The 26,800-nt window shown below is 41.8% G+C and overlaps 1 protein-coding gene across 1 annotated transcript in view; it reads left to right on the top strand.

Annotated features, from left to right (window-relative positions):
* LOC124622841 (probable glutamate receptor) overlaps positions 1–26,800 on the top strand; it is a 164,220-nt gene that overhangs the window by 78,632 nt on the left and 58,788 nt on the right. The window contains exons 3-4 of the mRNA XM_047148633.1: positions 4,462–4,658; positions 12,818–13,059. Of these exons, the coding sequence (XP_047004589.1) occupies positions 4,462–4,658; positions 12,818–13,059 (439 nt within the window). The remainder of the gene's footprint in view (positions 1–4,461; positions 4,659–12,817; positions 13,060–26,800) is intronic.

The raw sequence follows: 26,800 nt of genomic DNA, 5'->3' as shown, positions 1-26,800 counted from the left end.
TATTAAGTACTTGTTAAATAGATTTGCCACACTATGCCCATCAGTTACTAATGTGTCATCTATCCTTAGTGCTATTTGCTCCTGTTCCTTTCTGGTTCTACCAGTCTGCTCTTTCACTATATCCCATATTGTTTTTATTTTGTTCCCTGACATTGCTATCTTCTTCTCGTAGTGCATCTGTTTAGACATCTGAATTACTTTTTTTAATGTTTTACAGTATTCCTTGTATTTAGCTAAATCATCAGCATTGGAGCTATTCTTGGTCGACAGATACATTTTCCTTTTTGTCTTACAGGAAATCTTTATTCCTTGTGTAATCCATGGTTTTATTATAGACTTCTGTTTAATTTGAGTAACTTTTAGAGGAAAACAGTTTTCAAACATGGTACTGACATTGTTCATGAATGTGTTATATTTTCCATTCATGTCATGAGTACTATAAACATCTTTCCAGTTCATATCTTTGAGTAGTTTTCTAAAACACTCAATTTTTGTTGATTGACTACTCTCCTGTACTCAGATTTAACAGTCTTGATAATCTGCTTAGAATTTACATCTAAAACAAGGAGCTGCATGTCATGATCTGATAGTCCATTTATAACAGGTTTTATGAACTGATTTTGTTCCTTTGATTTGTCTATAAAAATGTTATCAATGGCTGTCCTTGAGGATTTAGTGAGCCTAGTTGGAAAGTTTACAGTGTGAGTTGAATTGAAAGACAACATTACTAACTGCAGTGAATGTTTACTGGAAGATTGCATTAGAAAATCTATATTAAAGTCACCAGCAATCAAAATTTCTTTGTTTCTTCCTGTTAAATAACCCAAAAGAGCTTCTAGATGATCTAAGAATAGATTATAATTTCCTGCAGGTGCTCGGTAAATAGTTCTTATTATATAGGATCTGTTATGGAACTCTACTTCTGTTGCACATGCTTCTAGATGCTGCTCTAAACAGAATTTATTAATGTCAATGTTTTTGAATTTATGGTAGTTTTTGATAAATGTGGCAACTCCTCCTTCATCCATATCTACTCTGCAGAAGTAGGAAGCTAGCTTAAATCCTGAAATGTCTAACATATCTATATCAGTGGTCACTTGATGTTCAGAGAGGCAGATTATGTCAATTTGGTTAGATGAATTCATTTTATCGATACAAATGAGTAGTTCATTAACTTTATTTCTAAGTCCCGGAATGTTCTGGTGTAATAAAGATAACTGATACTGCATACTAATGGGATTGTAACTGCTTTGGCGAAGATGAACTGGCAGTTTCTGATTACTTTATGTTAAACACTGTTTAAATGGAGGCTGTATGATAAGATATGACTCCTAATCATCTGTTTTCTCAAACTGAGTGTGTCTGCCAATCTCTCTTAAAACTCGTTTTCTTTCCTCCTTCCCTATCCTAAAAAAGGCATCCCTCTGACACCTGTGACCACAGGTATTTTACCACTTGTGCCAGTGTCCCCCCTTAAGTTTTCTGCAATCAACCCAGACAGTTTTCCCTTCCCTTTCCTATTGAGGTGAAGGCCATGCCTAGTGTAGTCCCACCTATCGATAGCATCCACAGGAATCAAACCAATATGGGAACCTATATCCGTCCTAAGCAGCCACTCCAACTCCAAGTTCACCCTCCCTACGGAAGAGTTCAAATGAGGCCGATCATGGCGTCTCAACACAGACACAAATCCCACACTCGTATGCTTCGTTGCTGACGCTATCTTTACCAGGTCACTCTCTATGGAATATTCAGAGTCTCTGCCAATGCTATTTCCCGGGCCACCCACTATAACCACAGCATCCTCCTTTGTGAAATCCTTCCATAAAGCACCTACATCCTCTGTTACCTGACCCAGATCTGCACTAGGCTTGAAAAAGTTTGTGACGTGGTACTCTGGACCTAGATTTTCCTGCAGTAGTTGGCCAACACCTCTACCATGGGAACTACCTAACAACAGAACTTTCTTTCTCTTTACAAATTTCCCTACCTTTTTCAAGTCCTTGAAAGCTTGTTGTGCCCTTTCTACAGCTTCAGCTACATGAGGCTCATCCGATTCTGACTGAGGCAACAGGTCAAATCTATTTTCAAGATTTATGACAAAGCTGTCTGATGCTCTCCTTTGCCTGTTCCCCCTATTACCTGTTGCCACTTCCCACCTCTGTTCACCCTTCTCCATCTTTAACCTGTCAAGATCCTCCCTTGCCTTGTCTAGGTCAGCTTGAAGAGCTGCAATTTTCCCTTCCTGTTGCAGTATTTTCCTATCTCTACTACAGATCCTACAATACCACTGGTGAGCCTCATTTATGTCCCCATTTCCCACGCCACTACATTCGCCCTAATGAAAGTAACTACAGAACCTATTACACCATACCCCGGAACTAACGATCCTACGGCATGTCACACACTTCTCACTCATGGTAAAAACAGAAATCGTATAAGCTGATTTAAGTAGTGACTAAAACGTAAACAAAGGACCCTAGAAACTATTCAGGCAGATATAAATAAATTGAAAGAGTACTGAATAAAAAAACTGGTGATTACATATAACTCACTGTTTACTTACGATACGCGCGCGTGAAATTAAGCCTAAAATCCGTGCTATAGGCGCGAGAAGGAAAATAAACTTCTTACCCCATTTAATCTTCTTTAACACTTCACTAACACTTCCACTAATGTAACAACACTTATATTATATTTATACCAACTGGAAACGTTTATCTATAAGTTTAATTCACTGCTTACTTACGATTCGCGCGCGTGAAATTAGGCTTAGGATTCGTGCTACAGGCGCGAGAAGAAAAATACGCTTCTTACCCCGTTTAATTTTATTTTATACTTCACTAACACTTCCACTAATTCAACAACTCTTATATTATGTTTATAACACCTGTACACGTTTAAAAATAACTTAATAACAACGCTTTTTATAATTATTTAGTGCAGCAAATACTCGAAGACTCCGCGTCGGCCCTTAGAATGGGTGCTTGAAATTTTAATGTCCAAGTGAGACTATGTACCACATATTATATACTCTAACCACATTCTCCACCTGTTGCTTCATGCCATCATGGGAAATACACCAAAAAGAAAAAGAGAAAAAAAAGAAGAGAAACGGGATACCACGAAGGAATTATCCAAATGGGAGAGAAATCGGTAGATTGATTCACATGTCCAGGGAAACAGATGACTACAATTTCAGAAAAATTGCGTAATTTATTCAAGAGAGAGAGTTTCAGAAGTTGAGCAAGTCAATAACGCTTTAGTCAACGCGTTGGTCCACCTCTGACCCTTATGCAAGACGTTATTCTACTTGGAATTAATTGATAGAGCTGTTGGATGTCATCCAAATTCTGTCCAGCTGGCGCGTTAGTTCGTCAATATGCCGAGTTGGTTGGAAGTCTCTGCCCATAACGCTCCAAACGTTCTCAATTGAGGAGAGATCTGGCGACTTTGCTGGCCAAGGTAGGTGTGCGGGCCGGCATTATCTTGCTGCCCAGGATTACTTGCCGTAAAGAACAATAAAGCGAGGCGTAGAAAATTGTTGACGTGACGCTGTGGTGTAACGGTGCTGCAGGTGAGAACATAAAGGGTCGTACTATGGAAAGAAACAGCAAACCAGACCATCAGTGCAGGTTGTCGGGCCGTATGGCGGGCGAGAGTAAGGTTGGTACGTCTCTAGATACATCTTAGGCCTGGAGTCTGCCTGCAGTAGAATTGTCTTCGGTGATGAGTCCTGCTTCGAACAGAACTCTATGGGCTTACACACCACCAAAATCGTGCCCTTCTACACACGGCGAAAATTTCTACTGCTTGTCTTCGCGCTTGCCAAACCTTACCTTGGCCGTCAGGGTCATCGGTCTCTCCCCAGTTGAGGACGTTTGGAGCGTTATGAGGCAGCATCTCGGGATTTTGTCTATCTAACGGGCCAAGTAGACACAATTTGCCACCATAGCGCTCATCACGACATCCACCAACTCGGCCTATCAGTGTCAAGCGGAATAACTGCTTGCATAAGGGTCAGAGATGGACCAACATGTTATTGACTTGCTCACAATATGTGAAGCTCTTTCTCTTGAATAAATTATCCACTCTTTCTGAAATAATAATCATTTTTGTGTCTGTACATGTACATCACATCTATCGATTTTCGTCCTGTTGAGATAATTCCTTTGTTGTACGCCTCTGTCTTGGAGTGTATTACCGTCATTAACTTCAATTGTGTGCTGTGGATGCGAAGATACAGTAGAATTATCACCATCAACACTGCAGTCTGTCTCCAGTTTCACCCACAACAATGGAGTAGTTAGGACCTGAAGTGAGTGCACCAACTGTAGCACCACCATTCATTCCTGATTTTTAAACTTCAGATCCAGCGTGTCTACCTACAAAATGACAATGTTATGAAACGGCACGCTTAGGGTAGTTGTCCCTGACGCCCTTGTCCTTTTGGGTTGGTAGAGAGTCCGTCTTCGTGCGGTGGCCAGACCCGGAAGGCGACGGCCTGCAAGCGTCGGTGACGAGGCTGGGCGCGGTGTTCCAGGCGGAGGCGTGGGCGGCCGTGGGGACGGCGCTGGCGGCCTCCTCAATCTGCCTCTGCCTGCTGGGCCGGCCGAGGGACGCCGTACTCAGGGCTGTGGCAGCCCTCTGCAGCCAAGGTACGGTTACAGGAGACTGGAGGCCCTCGTGGCCACTGTCATTAATGATAAAATCTATTGACTAGTTAGGCTGCGTCGTACTCCTCTTCAAACTTCTGCAGTGATCCAAGTTTCGATCGCTCCACCGGGACTTTCTTCAGGCTGTCACTGGACGGCTAAACACTGTCGAAAGGCAGTTTCGCTTTCGCTTGTAAAAGACTATGTTGCCCCCGCTTTTTCGGAAAAGTGGAGTTACTGAACAAAAGACGAAATGTAAGATCAACGATAGCGGAGAACCAAGAAGAAAGTGACCAGGTTATAGATTTTAAGAACAGTCGTGTGCTAACAAGGGAAGGTAACGTTTATAAAAGTAAAGTCCATGGAGCAGTATGAATATAGAACAATGTCTAAAATTTCTTGAAGGATGACGGCTACTGGCTGATCTTCGTGTTTTGTCGGCTATTACGGAAGCAAACACCGAACCGCGGCAAGAGAGGAACAAATGCAGCTACTAGGAATCAATCGAGACTGCACAAGAACAAAAATCTTTTGAATTTCCACTGTCTTTCAGTATTAGTTGAAAATGGTTCAAATGGCTCTGAGCACTATGGGACCTAACATCTGAGGTCATCAGTCCCCTAGAAGTTAGAACTACTTAAACCTAACTAACCTAAGGACATCACACACATCCATGCCCGATGCAGGATTCGAACCTGCGACCGTAGCGGTCGCACGGTTCCAGACTGTAGCACCTAGAACCGCTCGGCCACACAAGCCGGCCAGTATTAGTCGACCAATATTATTGCATCTGGGAGCGCGGGGAAATCCAGAATATTGTTGATGTGCCACCTGTTAGTATATGCACAACTGACCTGAAAGCATTGACAGTGCGAAGCGTTTTCCTTAATCACCCCTGTACTTTTTTCCCTTAACATCACCGAGCGTTTTCGTTATTGGCCACTGTAGGCCAAGTGCAATAATGTCGTAGTTGGGTGGTAATTGCTTTCACCGTTTACCCAGTTACAACTGCCTACCAATAGCAGCCTGAACTTTTTGTGTCTAGTAACTGCACTTGTCCGAGAAGTGAACACGGCGCTACCTTTCAAATGTTTCAAATGGCTCTGAGCACTATGCGACTTAACTTCTGAGGTCATCAGTTGCCTAGAACCTAGAACTAATTAAACCTAACTAACCTAAGGACATCACACACATCCACGCCCGAGGCAGGATTCGAACCTGCGACCTTAGCGGTCCGCTACCTTTCGACAGCGTTCAGTTGTCCAGTGGTAGCAGTGGATTCCCGGAAAGGATGGCAGCAGAGGGGTCGAAACGTCTATCACTGAAAAAGTTTGAAGGGGAATACAGTCAGTTCCACAAGAAAGTGTACACCATAATTTCAAATGTAAGGTCCGCAGAGAAGTCTCCAGTAGTGGTCTCGAATCGATACTCAATGCGCTTTTGCACAGCGTAGATAAACAGTGTGAGAGTTGAATGTTTTATTTTGTCGGTTGCAGCTTTGACTATTTGCACTTATTTACAGCCAGCCTGAACGCTGAAAAAATGTGACATGTTGATCAAAAATGCCTTCTGAGGCCCGTTAAGAAGCTATTTGGTTCGAACGAGGCAAACGTGGTGCTCAAAGAAGATAATGATCCAAAACATCGCAGCCATATTTGTACAGCGTGGAAACGAGACAATGGCGTGTCCACGATGGATTGGGCTGCAATGTCTCCGGATGCAAATTAGATCGAAAATGTTTCGTCGCATTTTAAGACGAAGCTTACAGGAAAGCTAATACATACTTTGAAACAGCTACCATATAAAATCACGATGATATCAAGATCGTTACCGAGAGAACATGCAGAAAATCTCGTGATAAACATGCCACAAACATGCCAAGCTATAATCGATAATGGCGGCGATTGGAGTAACTATTAGGTAAATTGTGCAATTAGTAATAACAAGTATTTTCATGCAAACATATATTTATAATAGTGTCTTATTTCACACAGATAACGGCTACACTATCTTGTGGAACTGGCTGTATGATGTGGCCCAGCTACTCACATTTTATCGTCAAGGTATTATTGTCTGTCTGCGAAACCGACAAGTTTTTGTGTCATAGTACACTGCAGAATTTGTCCATTACTACTATCAAGAAAAAAACCGGCAGTCAATATTAACCATTCAAGCACGAATCAATCATTTCATGGATCATCAATAGAATGCACTTGCCCACAAGATCCACTATCTGATAAGCCAAAACTATCGAACCCCTTTCAGCGAGAGCAGTGATAGCGTAACATCATGAGAACCATCACATGATGGATTAGTGACGCGTGTTCTCTAAGTGGTAGCCAGCACACGATGGACCAGTGCGTCTACAAGTTGACTCGTCATATCATGGGAGAACAGTGGCCTTATCTCAACCCTGGACACATTGTGGAACAGATTAATGTGTACCAAGCCTGCAACACGAAATCCGTCATATGATAGTACAATAATACCAATTCCTTACTACTGGACCCATCTTGTGATCGATAACTGCCAGTTTACTACATGCGGATCGCATCTGCAGGCGAACGTCGTCTATTCTGTTTATAATGTGATTATATGTTCATGTATAAGAAGAAGTGGAAAAAATATATGAGCAGATTGAGGAAGACTACGAAGAAAATGGGAAAGGGCAAGTAAGAACTATAACGATGGGAGACTGAAATAGTACAGTGGGACAGAGAAGGAGAAACAACGTATCTGGGGACTATGGGCGTGGAAAGACAAACGAAGGGGGAGAAGAACTGACACTCTTCTGTGATCGATTTGATCTCTAGAATGCTAATACTTGATTCAACACCATCAACAAAGATTATATACGAGGAAAACTCCAGATGAAATTTCTAGATAGCCAACAGACTTTGCCATAATCAACCAGTGAAGCATAACCCGTATTAAGATCGGACAAACCTTACCAGGAGCAGACGCCGATATAGACCATAATTTACTCGTAACAAATGTTAGGACGAGATTAAAGCATAGTAAGGGATGTCGGGAAATCTGAAGATTGAAAATTTTAAGAAAAAGTACAGTCACGGTGTCAAAAATAGTTTTGAAGAATGCCATTAGATATGCAACGTCGGAAGGATTAAGGATAGAATTTTGTAAAGTGGAAAGAACAAGGAATAAGAAACACTGGATAGCAGGAAAGAAAAGGGAACAATAGGAAGTATGTTGGGCAAAATTACACTGGGGTAATGATCGTGTCCAAATACGTGGTCATCCAGGGGAAGGGGGATAATCGATTGGGCTTCCAATGGATCTGTGGTAGTAATCAAAGGCAGTACGACAGCTGTGGACTACTGAACATTAGTGCGGAAGACCCGTATCCCTTCATGCATTTCAGGCTTGATGTCTTCTCCACTGCAGGAGGCATCTTCCAGTAGAATAACTGCCCAAGTCACAATAGTAGAATCGTCCTACGGTTGTTTGAGGAGCACGATTATGAACTCACATCAATGTTTTGGCCACCAAGTCCAACTGACCTGAATCCTATGCAAAACATCTGAGTCCCTACCGGGCAGTAGTACACACCCACAAATCGCCGGCCTCCTCCTAATTTACGGGAATTGCGTGACCTGTGAAGTCTGGTGCCACATAAACCCGGAAACCCACCAAGAACTTACGGAATCCATGCCATGTAGAATTACGGCAGTACTGCATTCCAAATGTAGACCAATACGCTATTAAAGCTGATGTCCAAATGTTTTGGCCATCATTTCACCACCTTGTCCCCATTCACAGCCTCTGAGATGTATACCTAGAAAAAATCCAACAGCCGTGTAGTGCTCGGAGTAATCACTTAGAGCATTGCTCGTTAAAGTTAGGGTCTCGAGTTCGGGTCTTCGTCTGGCAACGAATTTCAGTTTCCCAAAATTTTTCGACCAGTTGTGCAGTTTATGAAAGAGCTTTGTTCCAGGTAGAATACCTTTTTAAACGCAGGATAGTAGTATGAGAAGCCGAAGATGAAACATTTGAAAATTGTTTCCTTATTTCTAACAAACTGTGAAATGAAACGAGTTTTACTAAGAGCTGTGCATTGACTCGTTTCGTTCATTAAACGTTATTGTTGTTGCGGTCACCACTCCTAGGGCTGGTTTGATGCAGCTCTCCACGCGACTCTGACCTCTGCAAGCCACTTCATCTCCGAATAACTACTGAAAATCACATCCTTCTGAATGTGCTTACTGTATTAATCTCTTGGTCTCCCTCAACAATTTTTACCACGCTTACTGTTGTGACTTGGCAAGACAGCCAAGCCACTATGAGAGGAAGCCGAAAGGCACGTGTTTAAGCTCACGCAGGCTGGCGTGAGGTCTGGAACAGTTAAAGGAGTTGAGTCTAGTAAAAAAAGTACGTAGCTTCTGGAATACTTAACTTTAATCCATAATTGGTGAACATCGGTCTGACGGTACATGCATCACAAGATAAATAGCAAATGATACTGGCGCCTTGCTAGGTCGTAGCAAATGACGTAGCTGACGGCTATGCTAACTATCGTCTCGGCAAATGAGAGCGTAATTTGTCAGTGAACCATCGCTAGCAAAGTCGGCTGTACAACTGGGCGAGTGCTAGGAAGTCTCTGTAGACCTGCCGTGTGGCGGCGCTCGGTCTGCAATCACTGACAGTGGCGACACGCGGGTCCGACGTATACTAACGGACCGCGGCCGATTTAAAGGCTACCACCTAGCAAGTGTGGTGTCTGGCGGTGACACCACACTTACCTCCCTTCAATACTACGTCAGTGATACCTTGATAGAACGTGTCCTACCAGCCAATCTCTTCTTTCACTCAAGTTATGCAACAAATATCTTTTCTCCCAAGTGCTATTCAGTACCTCCATATTAGCTAGAAGATCTACCCATCTAATCTTAAACATGGTTCTACAACACAATTCAAGAGTTTCTATTCTCTTCTTGTCTGAACTGTTTATCGTCCAAGTTCACTTCAGTACAAGGCTACATAGCATTCAAATCTATATTGGATGTTAACAAATTCCTCTTCTTCAGAAACTCTTTTCTAGACATTGCCAGTCTACATTTTATATCGTCCCTACTTCAACCATCATCAATTTTACCTTACAAATAGCAAAACTCATCAACTACTTTAAATGTCTCGTTGCCTAATCGAATTGTCTCAACATCACCTGATACAATTTCATTATCCTCTTTTTTCTTTTGTTGACTATCATCTTATATCCTTCTTTGAAGACGCTGTCCATTCCGTTTAACTACTCTTCGAAGTCCTTTGTTGCCTCTGACAGAACTACGAGGTCACCGGCAAACTTAAATCTTTTCATTTCTTTTTCTGGACTTTGTTTTCATCTCTATATTTTTGTTTGGTTTCGTTTCTCTCCTGCTCGGTATACTGATTGAATAACATCAGTGATGTGTCATGTCTCTCTGTCTTATAACTCTTACAATTTTCGTCTGATTTCTGTACGACGGAGGTGATCAGATTGTAAGGCATTGTAGATACGTTGTGCTGAGAAATAATTGTTAAGAAAAAATTCGATGCGTTGCGCTGTGTTAATTTAACCAGTCTCCTCTTTGTGCGCTCAAATTTGGGGCCTGCCATTGACAGTGTTGTCAGACGTAATTCCTCGTTTGATTTCCTCAAACCGAACACGTAGCTTAAATGAATCACTTCCGAAAAAGTCGCATTTTATCTGGTAATGAGCATTTCAACAAGTGGTAACTCATGGACTTAAGGATGACTGTGCATTATAGCATTTTATCGTGTGCAGGTGATTCAGTTTGCGCACGCAACGACCTGATTGGTTGACGTCAATGGTAATTAAATCAGAAACGGTGCAACGTATCGATTTTTTAATCAATTATATCTGAGCACAACCTATCCCGAAACACCATCAAAATCTGTACACACTGTTTTTGACCACCATGCGTAACCTGTCGTTTCCTGTGTTTTACCCCTGCTACCTTCAGAATTGAAAAGGGTATATATAGTCAATATTGTCAAAAGCTTTATTCGAATCTACAAAATCTATAGAAGTAGGTTATCCTCGTAGATGGTTAAGGTAAAGGTAACTCGTAGGAGCAGTATTGCCTCGTATATCCCTATGTTCCTCCAGAATCCGAATTGATATTCCCCGAGGTCGGTTCCTACCAGCTTTTCCATTCTTATCTAAATAATTGGTGTTAGTATCTTGTAACCATGACTTTTTAAATTGACTGTTCCGTAATATTCACACCTGAAACTAGCTGCTTTCTTCAGAATTGTTTTTTTTAAATTTTTTGAAAGGTTAAAATTTCCTAGTTGTGTAGTGTACAATCAAAATTTAATTTTTGTGATTCTCAGTACAAAGGTGTCGGAATTGAATTTCTTGCGAATCTAACTGTGACGGTGTTTCCTGTACTAGTTTTGTCCCTCAGCGTGAATCTTGCATCCATTCAAACGCTACAGAAACTGGGAACCATTCCATTAAGAAAATTTTTTCATGCTTGGGCATAAAGAGGACGATGTCGATGAGAAGCATGTTGATGGTAAAGATGCTGATACGGAGGATGCTGATGATCTGCTTTCTCAAACGTGAATGCTTTTACTTGGAGAACTTACGTTATAGCTGCCTTTTCTAATTCTTTGGAGTAACTGAAACTTCAGAATCAATTTCTAGGTGAAACGACATGTATAGACGTTTCTCTCATTCTCAGTGATGTGTATTTGGAGTAACATTGTACTTATGGTGGCAAGTTTATGGGATATATAGCAAAAGTGACGCTAAACTTAGAGAGCTGCATTAGCTTGTAATCTGCACATGCAATTTCAGGAGAGTTCATGTAGAGCTGAGTTCGGGTTCTTAACATTCGTATTGATGTTACTAAAATTGAATCCCTTACGCTTCAGAAGAGTATATGCTGTACTGGTTGTATCTTGGCAAATTTAAAGTTGCATATAAAATGACCAGAGAAATGCTGGATATTATCTCGGGAGGCAGTATTTCTATGTACCCCACCTCCCCCTTCCCCTGTTGATAAATTTTGTCAAGGACCAAACGCTATGGCAGCTATGAAGTACTGGCCACATGAAGTGAGACCAGTAGGGAAAGTGAGATGGAAAACGATAGAGGCGTATGCATTATTATGGTACATTAGGATAGCACGTCTGCCTGAGGTTGAGATTCTATGAAACCCCCATCATACGACGACACTGTACAATCTTTGTAGGTTTCCCACACCAGAAGCGTAAAACCGCTTCCATACAAAGCTGCCTAATGTTATTTTGATAATAATGTATAGTGAGAAAGACTGAGACAGCTGAAGCAATCTTTAAGACTAGCTTTGGGTAGATCGACGGTCCAGTTCCCCATTCACTTATGCAGACTGCCATTTTCGTTCGTTTCCTATATCCCTCATAGCTAATGTTTATGTGGAAGAGGACGTTCGATTTTCTTTGGTATCCATACCCAATATAAGCTTATGCTCCGTCTGTAATAACTTCGTCTTCGACTGGATCTTATACTCTTAAGTTCTTACCTTCTTTTTGCACGCTGATGAGATGTGAGTGGAAGCTTCGCAGGTTACTCACTTGTACCAGCCTAGTATTGAATAAACAGTTCTTCATGGCATTAATACTGTTTCTGGGTACATCATTCATCATAGTCCATGGTGTGGCTGTTGGTGTGATGCAGCAGTCCTACATTCAACCCCGAAACCTGGGAAGAAATATTGACCTTCTACACTTTCTCCATACTTTCAGCTCTACAATGAAACAACTCTTCCGATAGACTGTCAAAACTCCTATAGACTCACAGTAGGATTGTAATGAAAATCAGATGATTGCTCGCTGATAATATCATGGCATGGCTAGACTGTTTCAAACCCACAGCGGTACACGAAGAAGCAGATCATCAGCAAATCAAAGACGACTGTAAAGGACTCATTGTGTTCTCGTTCAATGCTGCTCCCTCTCTTCCTCCTCTACATGGTACTTTGTTACTACAATTATTGTTTTCAGTCAGCACCCTGATCCAAGTGAAGTGAATCCAAAGAAAAGATTTCAAAGAATCGATACTTCTTCATTTTCCGTTACTGGATAACAATATTTAAAGTCTGTCAGAAAAGGCTATTGCAGGTACACATACTGTAATAAACGAGTTTCTCTAATAGGGATGCTTGTTGACGCTGCAGGAGGCGACGTGGGTGGTGGTGCGCGGCGGAGGGTGGTGGTGGCGGTGCTGGCGACGCATTTGTGTGGCAGCTGCCTGCTGGCCGCCTACTCTGGCCGGCTTACGGCGCTGCAGGCGGTGCGGCGGGTCAGCCCACCCTTCAGGGGTCTGCAGGGGCTGCTGGAGTGCCCGCAGTACACGCTGGGACTCATCCGCGGATCACGCCTAGACGCGCTTTTCTCGGTAGGCCCTAATGAACGGAAAATGTACGCAAGTACAAATACATCTATGTGTTTTTGATCACAAATAGTCATGAGTCACCTGGAGCAATTTCAAACAATTATATTCCATCCAAACGATCAATTTTCTTCATACTAACAGATTTTCAAATCCAGTGCCAGGACATCACTTTCATACAGCAGTAATACATAATTTTCAAAACAAAAAAAAATTAAAATCTCAAAAAATTCCTTTGAAAAGTAGAATATTTCCGATAGCTCTGGGGTACAAAATATTTTTAAATTATCTGGTTAGTGAGTGCAGCCTAAGAGGCTTGCAAACATAGAGTCGTTGGTTCTAAACTCTTCAGAGGCAACTATTCTATTTTTCCTGTTTTTAGTTCTGTGCTTCTTATCAGATGGAAATGTCGAATATAAAAGGCTGAATTTATTTTCAATGAAAATAACATCTTTTTATTTTTAATTACTCGTTGTATGATAATGAATTAAAATTTGATACAGATGTCTGAAATATCTTATTTTCAAATTAGAAAGAGTGTGAGGTAACTTTTCTCCTCTTTGCTGTGCTGGCCTGTGCTGCTTGCCTGCTTTCTTGTTTGGTGCTCATAGACTACTATGACGCAGTATTTTTATCTCCCCTACTGAGTGCTGTCGTTGCATGTGCGTGATAATATTTCTTGTAAGTACGACGCTGATTTTTAATTATTGATAAAACTCTACTGCATACAACTGATAACAAGACACACACACAAAACCAACGCGCTCAGTAACGGGGCGGTAACTGCTATTATTTTTCCAGGTCTACGCCCATATGCCTACTGGGTTATGAAGAGAGGGAAATGCTAATTGATTTGGCATTGTTTACTGAGGTAACAAGAAATTTCTTATTCTTAGAATTATGAATTAGAGCTTTGGGAGACGGGGTAACTGTTTGAAAATTTGAAATCTGTTTTTTCTTAGCAGACTGAAATTTTATCACAAATTTAGATCCATTAATTGAACATAACCTGGAATCACTGATTCATACTGTTATCAGTGCTGACAAGTATTGAAATAGATAGTTGGTCTCGTATTATCAATCTATCAGTGGTCGCCCTACAGGGAGGCCGAAGGGAATTCCTTGTCACACACCAGATAACAACCCTTCCATGCGTCGCCACGCTGAGGTACACCGCGAAGCACTACGTGAAATGCCGCTACTACGTAAATTAATGCAAAAGCCCGTCCTCACAGAGGTGGGAAGCTATCCACAGACATGCCTGAGCACATAATTTTCAGGTGCGCTCGTGAGGCAAGCCAATGAGTGTACCAACTATGATATACTACATTTCACGTCTTACCACCTTCCAGACGGAGCGTCTCCACCCTATGTCCTCTACTCGGCACATCCTGGCTAGCGTCTCCACGCCACGCTACTGACCGGCCAGCCCGGCCATAGTTCGGTGGCATATCAGATAAAATTAGTGTCAGTTGCTCTTACAATGTAGATGATAGCGTACGAGAATGCTCAGCTTTTGCCTCGGGTTCGGTTCTTATCGCTGTGCCATGTGCAATTTTTGTATCGCTCTCTTGCTCGGTTTTAGGAAACAAACCAAGAACACGTTTGGCGACACAGTCTCAGGTGGGCCGTTTGAATCTGCGCGCACAATGGCGTGATTGGCTAACTTCAGCGCTAACTCATTCCGAAACGGCACAGCTCGTCGAATTTTTTTCTTAACAGTTATTTCTCAGCACAACCTACCCTGGAACGCCCTTACAAGCATTTCAGACTGTTTCTGAGCACCTTGTATGCATCAGTCATACTGTTGACTCTCTAGAAATAAAAATTGTTTTAGTTTCTACTCATCTTTTATAGTTCTGCATGAAATTTCAATTCGTTAGAAATAGTGTTTCTTTAGGAGATTGGTAATTGAAAATATTACGATTTTTATTAATTTTTTTGGTTCAGTATTTCTCAGGTAACATTTTCGTTTGTTATTAAATAAGAAATTTTACGCTGAAGTAAAAAATGTTGCTACTGTGAAGTTTCGTACCAGTAACTGCGTAACTACAAAACTCATACATTACACACTCACCTACTGGCGCCGATATTAGTCAATTAATTCTTTTTCTTAATAGCGCTCCCAAAAAGAATTATAATATTCAAAAGTAATTTTTTCGAGATTTTTTGGGGCTGTTGTAGTACTGCTTTAAGAAACTGATGTCTCCGCACAGACTTTCAAATCGGAGAAAAACGAAGAGTATCAGTCTCTAAGTTTCCCTTGTTAATACCACGTGTCAATTAACGTGGGAGGTGAGGGGGAGGAGGAGGAGATTAGTGTTTAACGTCCCGTCGACAACGAGGTCATTAGAGACGGAGCGCAAGCTCGGGTTAGGGAAGGATGGGGAAGGAAACCGGCTGTGCCCTTTCAAAGGAACCATCCCGGCATTTGCCTGAAGCGATTTAGGGAAATCACGGAAAACCTAAATCAGGATGGCCGGAGACGGGATTGAACCGTCGTCCTCCCGAATGCGAGTCCAGTGTGCTAACCACTGCGCCACCTCGCTCGGTGGTGAGGGGGAGGAAGGCAGCTGTGGCACATCTGTTTTTAGGTTGGGTGTGAGATAATGGTGGTACATAACCATTGCTCTGCTGTGTATGGAGAAACTCAAACCAGACTTGGTATATGTGCATCTTATTACTTTAAAAATTATACTCTCATGTTAAGACAGCCCTACCACCCTAACACGCTAGTTGGAAGTGTGAGGGGGGGTGACTAAAAAAAAAACGTTGAAACAAATTGTATTAATGTCTAATTAATAGTTAGCTTTACTGGGCTGCTGATGACAGTAATGAATGGGTTGAAGCGGTTGTTTCAAGCGTTTATTATTTCCAAAAATCAGTTATATTTAATTTAACAGAACGTCAATGTTGACGCTCTGAAACATCAAGAACTTCATTACAACAGCTTTTTTACAGTAATATTCTACCAGTGTTACTGTCTTTCCCATCACTGATATAGCACTGCACTGGATTTTTAGGAAGGGTAGAATATGCGACACTGAATTTCTCTGCATTCACACATGGGATTAAGATATTCTGTACCTCAATTAGGGTTATTGTCTTTGCATATGTTTAATTCAGTTCTCAGTTAATTGCAGCCTTTACATTTGTCGCACATGCTGTTCGTATTATGAAACTGACAAATTCAGAAAGTAGATATTTTTTGTGTGACCATGGTGTTTCAAGTTTTTAGAGGGAATCTTGAACGTGAAGCGCTTTCAGTGATGATGCGTAGGTACGTTAGTAACTGTGTTTTCCTTAGTGATAATGGACTTAAGGTGTTACATGAGCTCCCAGCCAGATTCTTTATTCGGCAGCTGGAATGCAGTCCCTTATGTGCTTGAAGGATCGAGAGTCAGCTGGCCGGCCGGTGTGGCCGAGGGGTTCTAAGCACTTCAGTCTGGAACCGCGTGACCGCTGCTGTCGGAGGTTCGAAACCTGCCTAGGGAATGGATGTGTGATGTCCTTAGGTTAGTTAGGTTTAAGTAGTTCTAAGTTGTAGGGGACTCATGGCCTCAGATGTTAAGTCCCATAGTGCTCAGAGCCATTTGAACCATTTGAATTTGAGAGTCAGCTAATTGTTTTCGTAGATGTTCTGCTACTATCTCTAGTTCGCTCTAGATCTTCAAATTTGTCCAAAAGTGCAACCAGAGCAAAACCATCAGGGCACAGAAGGAATTTCTCTTCTGAGGATGAATTTATTCGTTAAATAATATTGGAGGGAGTATGCTTGCTTGAGGTAAACTTTGCACTGATCCCTCCGATGTCTGTGCCTGTCCTGAAAGCTGTAAGCGTGCCATTTCTACCGAAGATAAAGTTCTTTAGTACGTGGACTTAACGTTGGTGACTGTTGGGTTGACAACACCACGTTTACAGTTTGAGTGCGCATGTGTTTGGCAGTAGAGTGTGAGTCGAATGAGCCAGTGGAGAAATCGTGATCGGAGGTAGGAAAATCTAGAGTAGAACAGAGTTTTGCTGAATATTAATAGATAAGAGCTGAAAATGATATGTCGGAAAGTATATTACTGACGAATTCAGAGGATAAGATACTAGTTATTACCCACCAGAGAACTTGCATCCGGGCTTAAGTGGCTCAAGTAGTGAAGGTTAAAACTAGCGTGTTCATGATGAGAAATACTAACAGTTATACACGAGGTTTCATTTGATAGTTAATAATTTCCACGGGAAAATTTTCGCGGATGTCACTAACCAGACGAATAGTACTTGGTAAGTGCGAATGGAAGCTTATTAGGGTTGAAATTTATGTCTAATAAACAGTGCCTGTTATTAAACGTGTTCTCTATTAAATACTGAATACAAACGAGATACATCCTATTATTGATTGACATTAAGAAGGGTTGAAATTTATGTCTAATAAACAATGCCTGTTATTACAAGTGTTCCCTATTAAATACTGAATACAAACGAATACATCCTAATATTGATTAACATGAAGAATATAGAAAACTGTAATAATAGATCAAAACATGGACATAACCACAGCTCTTAATCCTTCCTCGTACATCTACGTCTGAGTTGTCTCCTTCCCCCGCACTTCTTAACTAAATGGTTTCATATTGCTTTTAATCGCATTTGCTACCTCTTTAATAAATCAAAGCACTCTGAGGAGGGGGGGGGGGGGGGGACTGACATATTACAAAGTCAGCATACAATACTCTATTACCTAGTGAGACGGATATTATTTCAGTAGGAGTACCATTCCTTGTTAATCTGAAAAGTATGGTAAGTGGGATTCAATGTTATACTGTGCCGTGTGCTGCCTATCCCAGATATATTGCATAAGGTAAAGCATTTTTCTTGCGGGTGATTTACCCCTCCTGAAACTGGCTTCTTTAACCCTTTGACAGCTGAAGGCACGCCACCTTCTTGGCGCACTGAGGCGTCACGGCCTGCGGCATAATCCGTCTACCTGCGCTGCGCGTCTGTCTCTCAGAGCCGCCACCGGGACCGGATCAGCCCGCACTGCTCAACCCCCCCTGTGCTGAATATTTCTCAGCTGAATACGACTCGCGCAGATCCAGCGTGAATTATTGGCGACTTTGAGCTATACTATCTCGGACAATAGTTTTTGTAAAGAAATTCAATTTAGCCATTTTGTATAACTTTATGCGTTCTCTTAAGAATATTAATTAAAAGAATTTTACGAGCCCTAATGAGGCAAAAAATTGTTCGTAAATCGGCCAAAAAAATAGGCACTCAAAAAAATTTCGAAGTTTGGCTTCTTGCATCTCCTGAACTAATGCTACGACGAACGTGAAAATTGGCGTGTAGTAACCTAACAACACAAGGTTTTTAAATATAAAGTTTCAATTCCATAGCACTTTTCAGTACTGAATGAATTAAGCACAAAATTTAAGATTTTGTAAAAAAGTCAACAATGCGGTATTTTCGTTTCGATTTTGCTAAGAAATATGCTCCATAAAACATACCAATCTGTTCAACTGGAATGAAAGTTGGGCGCGAAAATCAGGTCCGAAAACAATGTAAACTTCGGTTTAGCATATCTAGTAGCGTGAACGCATGATGAAAACGAAATTTAGAGTGCAATACATGGACTGCACAACGATAAGGAGTAAAAATTTTTATTACTCTAATATTTTCCAATAATCTACAAATTAGTCGAAAAGATATTGATTTTTATGAAAAGGTGCAAACAGGGTGAATTCGATACTTCTTTCCCAAATACCGTTTTCTATTAATGCTTCAACGCCTGTCTCATTGAAACAACCAATTTTAAGCCCAACACCCTCTCCAGAACAATGAGTTTAATTTCCAATGTTGGCTAACAACAGAGGCAAAGTAGGAAGAAAAATCGCACTGAGAAAAGAGTTTTAACTTTGGCATGTTGTTTCTCGTTGATCAAAGGCGTTTACATCAGCTATGGAATACATGTTTTGTACAAGTAGACCGCGTGTGATCCACATTTGGACTACTAAGGATAAAAGAATATAACTGTCCATGTGACGTGTTACTAATTTAAATGTATCGTACGCAGCTTAATGTATGGGTTTTGTTATACTGGCGCAATGTACTCGGCGTAATCACATTTGCCACAGTAAAGGTATTGCGCTATCTCAGTCACCAAGTCCGTTCATTTGCCAGTAAACATATGAAGTAGTCAGGCTTCGTTTCAATAATTTTACACCTGTTGCATCTATTTCCCATCCTTGTTTTAGATTTAGGTTTTACAGAGAGTTCTCTACTGCATTGGCTCCTTACTTAGCTTGCATTTATCACGAATCTCTTGCCCAACGTAAAGTCCCGACCGACTGAAAAAAAGCGCAGGTGACGCCTGTATGTAAGAAGGGTAGAAGGACGGATCCTCAAAATTACAGACCAATTTCCTTAACATCGGTTTGTTGCAGGATTCTGTAACATATTCTCAGTTCGAATATAATGAATTTCCTTGAGACAGAGAAGCTGCTGTCCATGCATCAGCACAGATTTAGAAAGCATCGCTCCTGCGAAACGCAGCTCGCCCTTTTTTCACATGACATCGTGGGAACCATGGCTGAAGGGTATCAGACGCATGCCGTATTCCTAGACTTTCGGAAAGCGTTTGACTCGGTGCCTCACTGCAGACTCCTAACTAAGGTACGGGCATATGGGATTGGTTCCCAAATATATGAATGGCTCGAAGACTCCTTAAGTAATAGAACCTAGTACGTTGTCCTCATCGGAGGTGAGGGTATCATCTGGAGTGCCCCAGGGAAGTGTGGTAGGTCCACGGTTGTTTTCTATCAACATAAATGATCTTTTGGATATGGTGGATAGAAATGTGCGGCTGTTTGCTGATGATGCTGTAGTGTGCGGGAAGGTGTCGTCGTTGAGTGACTGTAGGAGGATACAAGATGACTTGGATAGGATTTGTGATTGGTGTAAGGAATGGCAGCTAACTCTAAATAATGTGATTGGTGTATAGAATGGCAGCTAACTCTAAATATAGATAAATGTAAATTAATGCAGATGAATAGGAAAAAGAATCCTGTAATGTTTGAATACTCCATTAGTAGTGTAGCGCTTGACACAGTCAAGTCGATTAAATATTTGGGCGTAACATTACAGAGCGATATGAAGTGGGACAAGCATGTAATGGCAGTTGTGGGGAAGGCGGATAGTCGTCTTCGGTTCATTGGTAGAATTTTGGGAAGATGTGGTTCATCTGTAAAGGAGTCCGCTTATAAAACACTAATACGACCTGTTCTTGAGTACTGCTCGAGCGTTTGGGATCCTTATCAGGTCGGATTGAGGGAGGACATTGAAGCAATTCAGAGGCGGTCCGCTAGATTTGTTGTTCCTAGGTTTGACCATCACGCGAGTATTACGGAAATGCTTCAGGATCTCGGGTGGGAGTCTCTAGAGGAAAGGAGGCGTTCTTTTCGTGAATCGCTACTGAGGAAATTTAGAGAACCAGCATTTGAAGCTGACTGTAGTACAATTTTAGTGCCCCCAACTTACATTTCGCTGAAAGACCACAAAGATAAGATAAGAGAGATTAGGGCTCGTCCAGAGGCATATAGGCAGTCATTTTTCCCTCGTTCTGTTTGGGAGTGGAACAGGGAGGGAAGATGCTAGTTGTGGTACGAGGTACCCTCCGCCACGCACCGTATGGTGGATTGCGGAGTATGTATGTATTTGTAGATGTAGATCCGGGCTTTGGACCAGCACTGGCGAAGTTAAAAATAAATGTATACATTTTTTTACATTTTTGCCTTTTTTCAGTAATTCATTCAGAAGCGTCAATAAATTTTCACAGATTTAGTTCCCAATGATTGGTAATGCTTCTTTTTTATGATAAGTTTCAAAGCAGGGTGCAACACATAATGGAACGTTCCAAGTTTGGCATTGGTATCTAGTTTCGCGGCGCACTTTCTGTTTCATGCAAACCACGCATCTGCGCATTAGCGTACTTTTCTGCCAATTTTCACTCACGATAACAGCCGGAAAATGTCTCCCTGTGAATCGCAGAGGATTCTCGTCATCGTAGCGCCTTCTCCTACCAGCTATTATCCGTTCTGTAGCATATTTTTCTGTAATCTCCCTTACGAGAGAAAGGTGAAATTCTGCGAGCACCATTTTTCGCCCTGTGAATGACCGGTGGAGAGCATGAGCGTTTAGAATGCACACATCCAGCATGTGAAAAAAAATATTTCTTGTACCATTTCACAGTCTTACCACTGATCCCGCTGAGGTTAGTAACATGTCACAACGGTCAACTGCACCCATATTCGAATTGAAATCTACAATACATTGCGGTTTCTTTATTTTTTGGACAGTATTTCTGTCAGTCTTCTCTGTTTCGACCATAGGCGTTGTGTGACTTATGGTCAACATGAACACCTCTCTCTTATCGCAACACCAGATAGCAAGGACCTTGTCAGTGGACCTAAACTCAGTTTCTCCTCGTTTTAATGTCTTCTGCAGTTTTGGCGTGTTGCGCCTGTTCTACATATACAGTTACATCTACGTGATTACTCTGCTATTCGCAATAAAGTGCCTGACAGAGGGTTCAATGAACCACCTTCATGCTGTTTCTGTAACGTTCCACTCTCGAACGGCACGCGGGAAAAACGAGCACTTAATTATTTCGGTGCGAGCCCTGATTTCTCTTATTTTATCGTGATGATCATTTCTCCTTATGTAGGTGGGTGCCAACAGAATGTTTTTGCATTCGGAGGAGAAAACTGGCGATTGAAATTCCGTGAGAAGATCCCGTCGCAACGAAAAACGCCTTTGTTTTACTGATTGCCACTCCAATTCACGTATCATGTCTGTGACACTATCTCCCCTATTTCGCGATAATACAAAATGAGCTACCCTTCTTTGTACTTTTCCGGTGTCATCCGTCAGTCCCACCTGATGCGGATCCCACACCGCACAGCAGTACTCCAGAATAGGGCGGACAAAGCGTAGTGTGAGCAGTCTCTTTGGTAGACATGTTGCACCTTCTAAGTGTTCTGCCAATGAATCGCAGTCTTTGGTTTGATCTTCCCACGATATTATCTATGTGATCATTCCAATTTAGGATATTTATAATTATAATCCATAAGTATTTAGTTGAATTTACAGCCCTCAGATTTGTGTGACTTACCACGTAATCGAAATTTAGACGATTTCTTTCTCACGAACAGTGCCACATGCAGCTGTTCCATGGTTGTGAAGCCTGAGGAACAGGTCTGGGCTGGAGTACCAATTATCGAGATATAGACTACGACCCTGTTCCAAATATGGCCCCGTGAGGGTTGCCACTACGTCGCTACATTTTCCCAAATTCTTGAACCCAAATTCTGTTGTTGCGCCTGTATATACAATAAAATCTAAAATATACCCACTCTGACAGTCACACAGTACAAATGTCTTTATTCCGAATCTACTTCACTTGGTTGGAATAAATTGCTTAAAAGATAATCGTCCTTTGAACAGCAAGAGACTTTCATCTATACAAAGCTTGTGATGTGGGCGAAATGAATTACGAAACGTCTTACGAACTTTGTGAACAATCGTCCTAATTTTAAATAGACTATCGCCTCCAGTACTCGCAGAGTTATCACTGAAAAGTAACATTTTCAGAAGTAGACAAAACCGGTCTAGGGACATAATTTCGCTGAAAACTGGTGTGATGGAAAGTGTATTTCTGGAGCAATAATCACTTAATTTTAACTTCTTAACTTGTGCCGTTAGAAGGTAATCACCAACAAAACGATACATTTCCTCAAATCCATTGTCTTTCCACTTTGACAGTCGAGAATTCACCGATTCTGTAGTCTTTTCTTTGGTGTAAATGTAAAAACGATTTGTTTCGTCTGCAATAAATTGCAACAGTTCTTGAGACATGAAAGAATGCTTTGGTCACTATCTAATTGAAATTTCTGTCCTGAACTCGAGTCATCGAAGTAATAGTTTAACGGCTGGAAATTGGTTTCTTTCCAGTCAAATGTGTCACTTAAGCGCGCTCTTTTATGAACCGTTTCACTGTCACTTCCTGCTTGTTAGGATTCAGAGGAACTGCTGACTGTAATTGTTGTTCTCCCCTCTGATGTAAAGGGCTGAGGACTACAGCTTCGAGATTCTGTTGAAGACTCTTCACTGTTAGCAACGTCAGATAATTCACACTCACTGTCGCTCTCAGTCAGCATATGCAGGCTTTCTTTATCTGTGCAACCACGGCGACGTTACATTTCTCACGTAGAAAACAAGAAAACTGACGAAAGTACAGGAATCTAAGTCGAATTCTGCGAAGAGCGAACACAGCAACAAAGATATATGCACTCTCGAACTACACAGCCAGACCGCTGAACAGCTACTAGAAGAGCAGGGCGGAAAGACAGCTCTGCGTGTATACACGTCCGTAGCACTCAGGTAGTTGTGACTCAGCGCGCCTATACTTGTCCCTAGCGGTTGGAATGCCGGTAGCGCGGGACTCGTAAACACGTTCTTAGCGCTGTAGGGAAGACCCAAGGCCGCGTGTATACACGTCAGGCGTGCCAGGGAAACGGTGATCGGTTGGTTAGGGAAGGAGACCAGACAGCGAGGTCATCTGTCTCATCGGATTAGGGAAGGATGGGGAAGGAAGTCGGCCGTGCTCTTTGAAAGGAAGCATCCCGGCATTTGCCTGGAGCGATTTAGGGAAATTACGGAAAACCTAAGTGAGGATGGCCGGACGCGGGATTGAACCGTGGTCCTCCCGAATGCGAGTCCAGTGTGCTAACCACTGCGCCACCTCGCTCGTTCGGGAAACGGTGAGGCACGACGAGTTAACACGTCCACAGTAGTCAAAGGGTTAAGTTCCAGTTCTCTCACTACTTGTAGATAAATCGAGACTATGTGATCAGAGGTATTTTGTGGGTGACGTAAGTGTCATTGACATATAATTCTAGAGATACTTAACGTCCTTTTCTGGTTTTAATAAACTGATAAAAGTAATGTCGCCTGACGTGGTCGGATAGGGCAACCCAAGAGGAAGGTTTATAATAACTACCTTCTGAAATTGAAATATTTGGAGAAGCTATGTGATGGGAAGTGAGGGAGGGGTACAAGTTAACGTGGCTTGTTGATAACGTGCAGAGTCTATAATATAGGAGCCTCTTGAATCGCCCGTACCCATGATCGTTGTGGTGTCACCGCCAGACACCACACTTGCTAGGTGGTAGCCTTTAAATCGGCCGCGGTCCGTTAGTATACGTCGGACTCGCGTGTCGCCACTGTCAGTGATTGCAGACCGAGCGCCGCCACACGGCAGGTCTAGAGAGACTTCCTAGCACTCGCCCCAGTCGTACAGCCGACTTTGCTAGCGATGGTTCACTGACAAATTAAGCTCTCAATTGCCGAGACGATAGTTAGCATAGCCTTCAGCTACGTCATTTGCTACGACCTAGCAAGGCGCCATTATCAATTGCTATTTATCTTGTGACGCATGTACAGTCAGACCGATGTTCACCAATTATGGAATAAAGTTAAGTATTCCTGAAGCTACGTACTTTTCTCGATAGTATAATTACTTTACCTGTTCCAGACCTCACGCCAGCCTGCGTGAGCTTAAACGCGTGCCTTTCGGCTTCCTCCAAACCCCGTGTATTGGTTCCTGCCAATTCACAACAATCGTCTTACCTAACTGTATCGTACTGACAGTTTCATAGACATTTGCGGTGATTTTGTAAGATGTTGCACTACTTTGCCAGTGGCATCCGGAGCTCTAACTGTTAACACTCATTTAGTTCAAGCTTCAGCGCCTTATTAGCACTACAGTCACGTGGGAATGTAATCGACGAATTGGTGACCGAATTTCTAATTCATTTCGCTATGCCCGTTGTACTTCCGAGTGTAATTCCACTAACACTTTCATAGAACACAAAATCATTCAAAGGGAAACCTCAGTTTACTCATTATTGATACACTATCCTCTAATTGTAGCTGCTGTTCGCCATCTGTTGTCTAAGAAATGCACTACGCTATACTACACTACGCTTCTCAAACTCCAGTGGTACGTCAAGCGCGATTAGCGGCAGCTGCTAATCCTGTACAGAACTGCCGAGCGCTCCTCCCTATAAACTTGACCAGGTAGTGGGGGCTCCACTAACGGTACTTCGGAACTCGAAGGCACTCAGATTGCGTAATGGGCGGTTTAGGCAAGCAGGAGCGGTTTACCTAGCTTACTGCCAACGATCAATTTCAAACATTGCACCATCAGATGTGTTATTTGTAAAGAGTGTTAAATTACTCCGTTAACCTGATACATACAGCAAAATAATGAGAGAAAGAAGAGAAAATGCTAGCAAACGCAAAATTTTACTTTTCAACGAGTTATTCAGACACTGTTTTATGAGGGTGACAGAACAAAACTAATCACTGCTATTGGGAAAGAATATTATCACAGTACGGCGATACGGCTCTCCACTTTCCTTCATTTTAACGTACGTCGCACGACATAGGTCTTTTAGAAAGCCCTACAAACATAACTACCCTGCAAATCAAGATACCATTTAACCAACATTTATTGCGAGGCTTGTGCCAATGTAACAAAAACTAAAATTAAGTGTAATCCAAGAAGAAGCAAACCATTGCCTGTTTGCAGTTCACTGATTGATTTCCTCAATGTCTAGCTGTGTGAGTGCCAGTTGAAACAAATTACAATTCCACATTCCCTGAAAGTCTGAAGTGAAATCTGCAATGAAAATTCCCGTCAGCAGTGCGGTTGCTCCACAAATCGTCTCAGATTTGTCAAATTTTATTTGGAATTTTCAAGAAAAATAGCCCAGCTCCTAGTGAGCAGAGAACTGTTTCCAATAATTATCAAAACTCGAGTCATATACAGTTACAGAAATCTAAGAATAATTGATCCAAAAAACTGTCAGTCTACAAAAGGTATCTTTGTCTGTACCCTATATATTTTGAGTTAGAACACAACGAAGTATTGGAGCAAGATCATGTTTATGTTAATGTCAGATGATTTATAACAACAGAAGCGCTTCATGTTCTGCATACTTAATATCATTAGTCTCACAGTGGAAGGTAAAAAGGTATATTGGTGTTCCTAGAACTTCATAAGCTTTTACAGCACACAGATACCTGTTAATCATACAGCTTATTTTCATGTGTAATATGTTTCCACAACTATGAATTCGTTGAATACGTATTGACAGTTACAGTGCGATACATTTTCCACCTGATATACACGTAACATCGGATGCAGTACAATGAGACGTTTAAAGGCTGTTATTACTCATATAAGCATCACATGAATTAACGTGTAATGTCGCAGGAAATACTTGTTATACACTAAAATTCCAGTAACATTTAGTCACTATTCGATAAGGTATCAATCTGATGGAGAGACTGTCAGTCATCTCTGAATGTAGTGATGTGGAAAGTAGTGCACTTCAAGAAAAGTTATAACGCAAGAGCTTTTGAGTTACAACTTGAGACAAGATATGTCTTACCCGGGCCGGCCGGAGTGGCCGTGCGATTCTAGGCGCTTCAGTCTGGAGCCGAGCGACCGCTTCGGTCACAGGTTCGAATCCTGCCTCGAGCATGGATGTGTGTGATGTCCTTAGGTTAGTTAGGTTTAATTAGTTCTAAGTTCTAGGCGACTGATGGCCTCAGAAGTTAAGTCGCATAGTGCTCAGAGCCATTTGTCTTACCCGGCGGTAAAAATCCGTTAAAATCTTAATAGACAGACATTCGA

The sequence above is a fragment of the Schistocerca americana genome, chromosome 7, assembly GCF_021461395.2.
Source record: "Schistocerca americana isolate TAMUIC-IGC-003095 chromosome 7, iqSchAmer2.1, whole genome shotgun sequence".
Lineage (NCBI taxonomy): Eukaryota > Metazoa > Arthropoda > Insecta > Orthoptera > Acrididae > Schistocerca > Schistocerca americana.
Note: the sequence above shows the minus strand (reverse complement) of the source record. Positions and strands in the feature narration are given on the sequence as shown.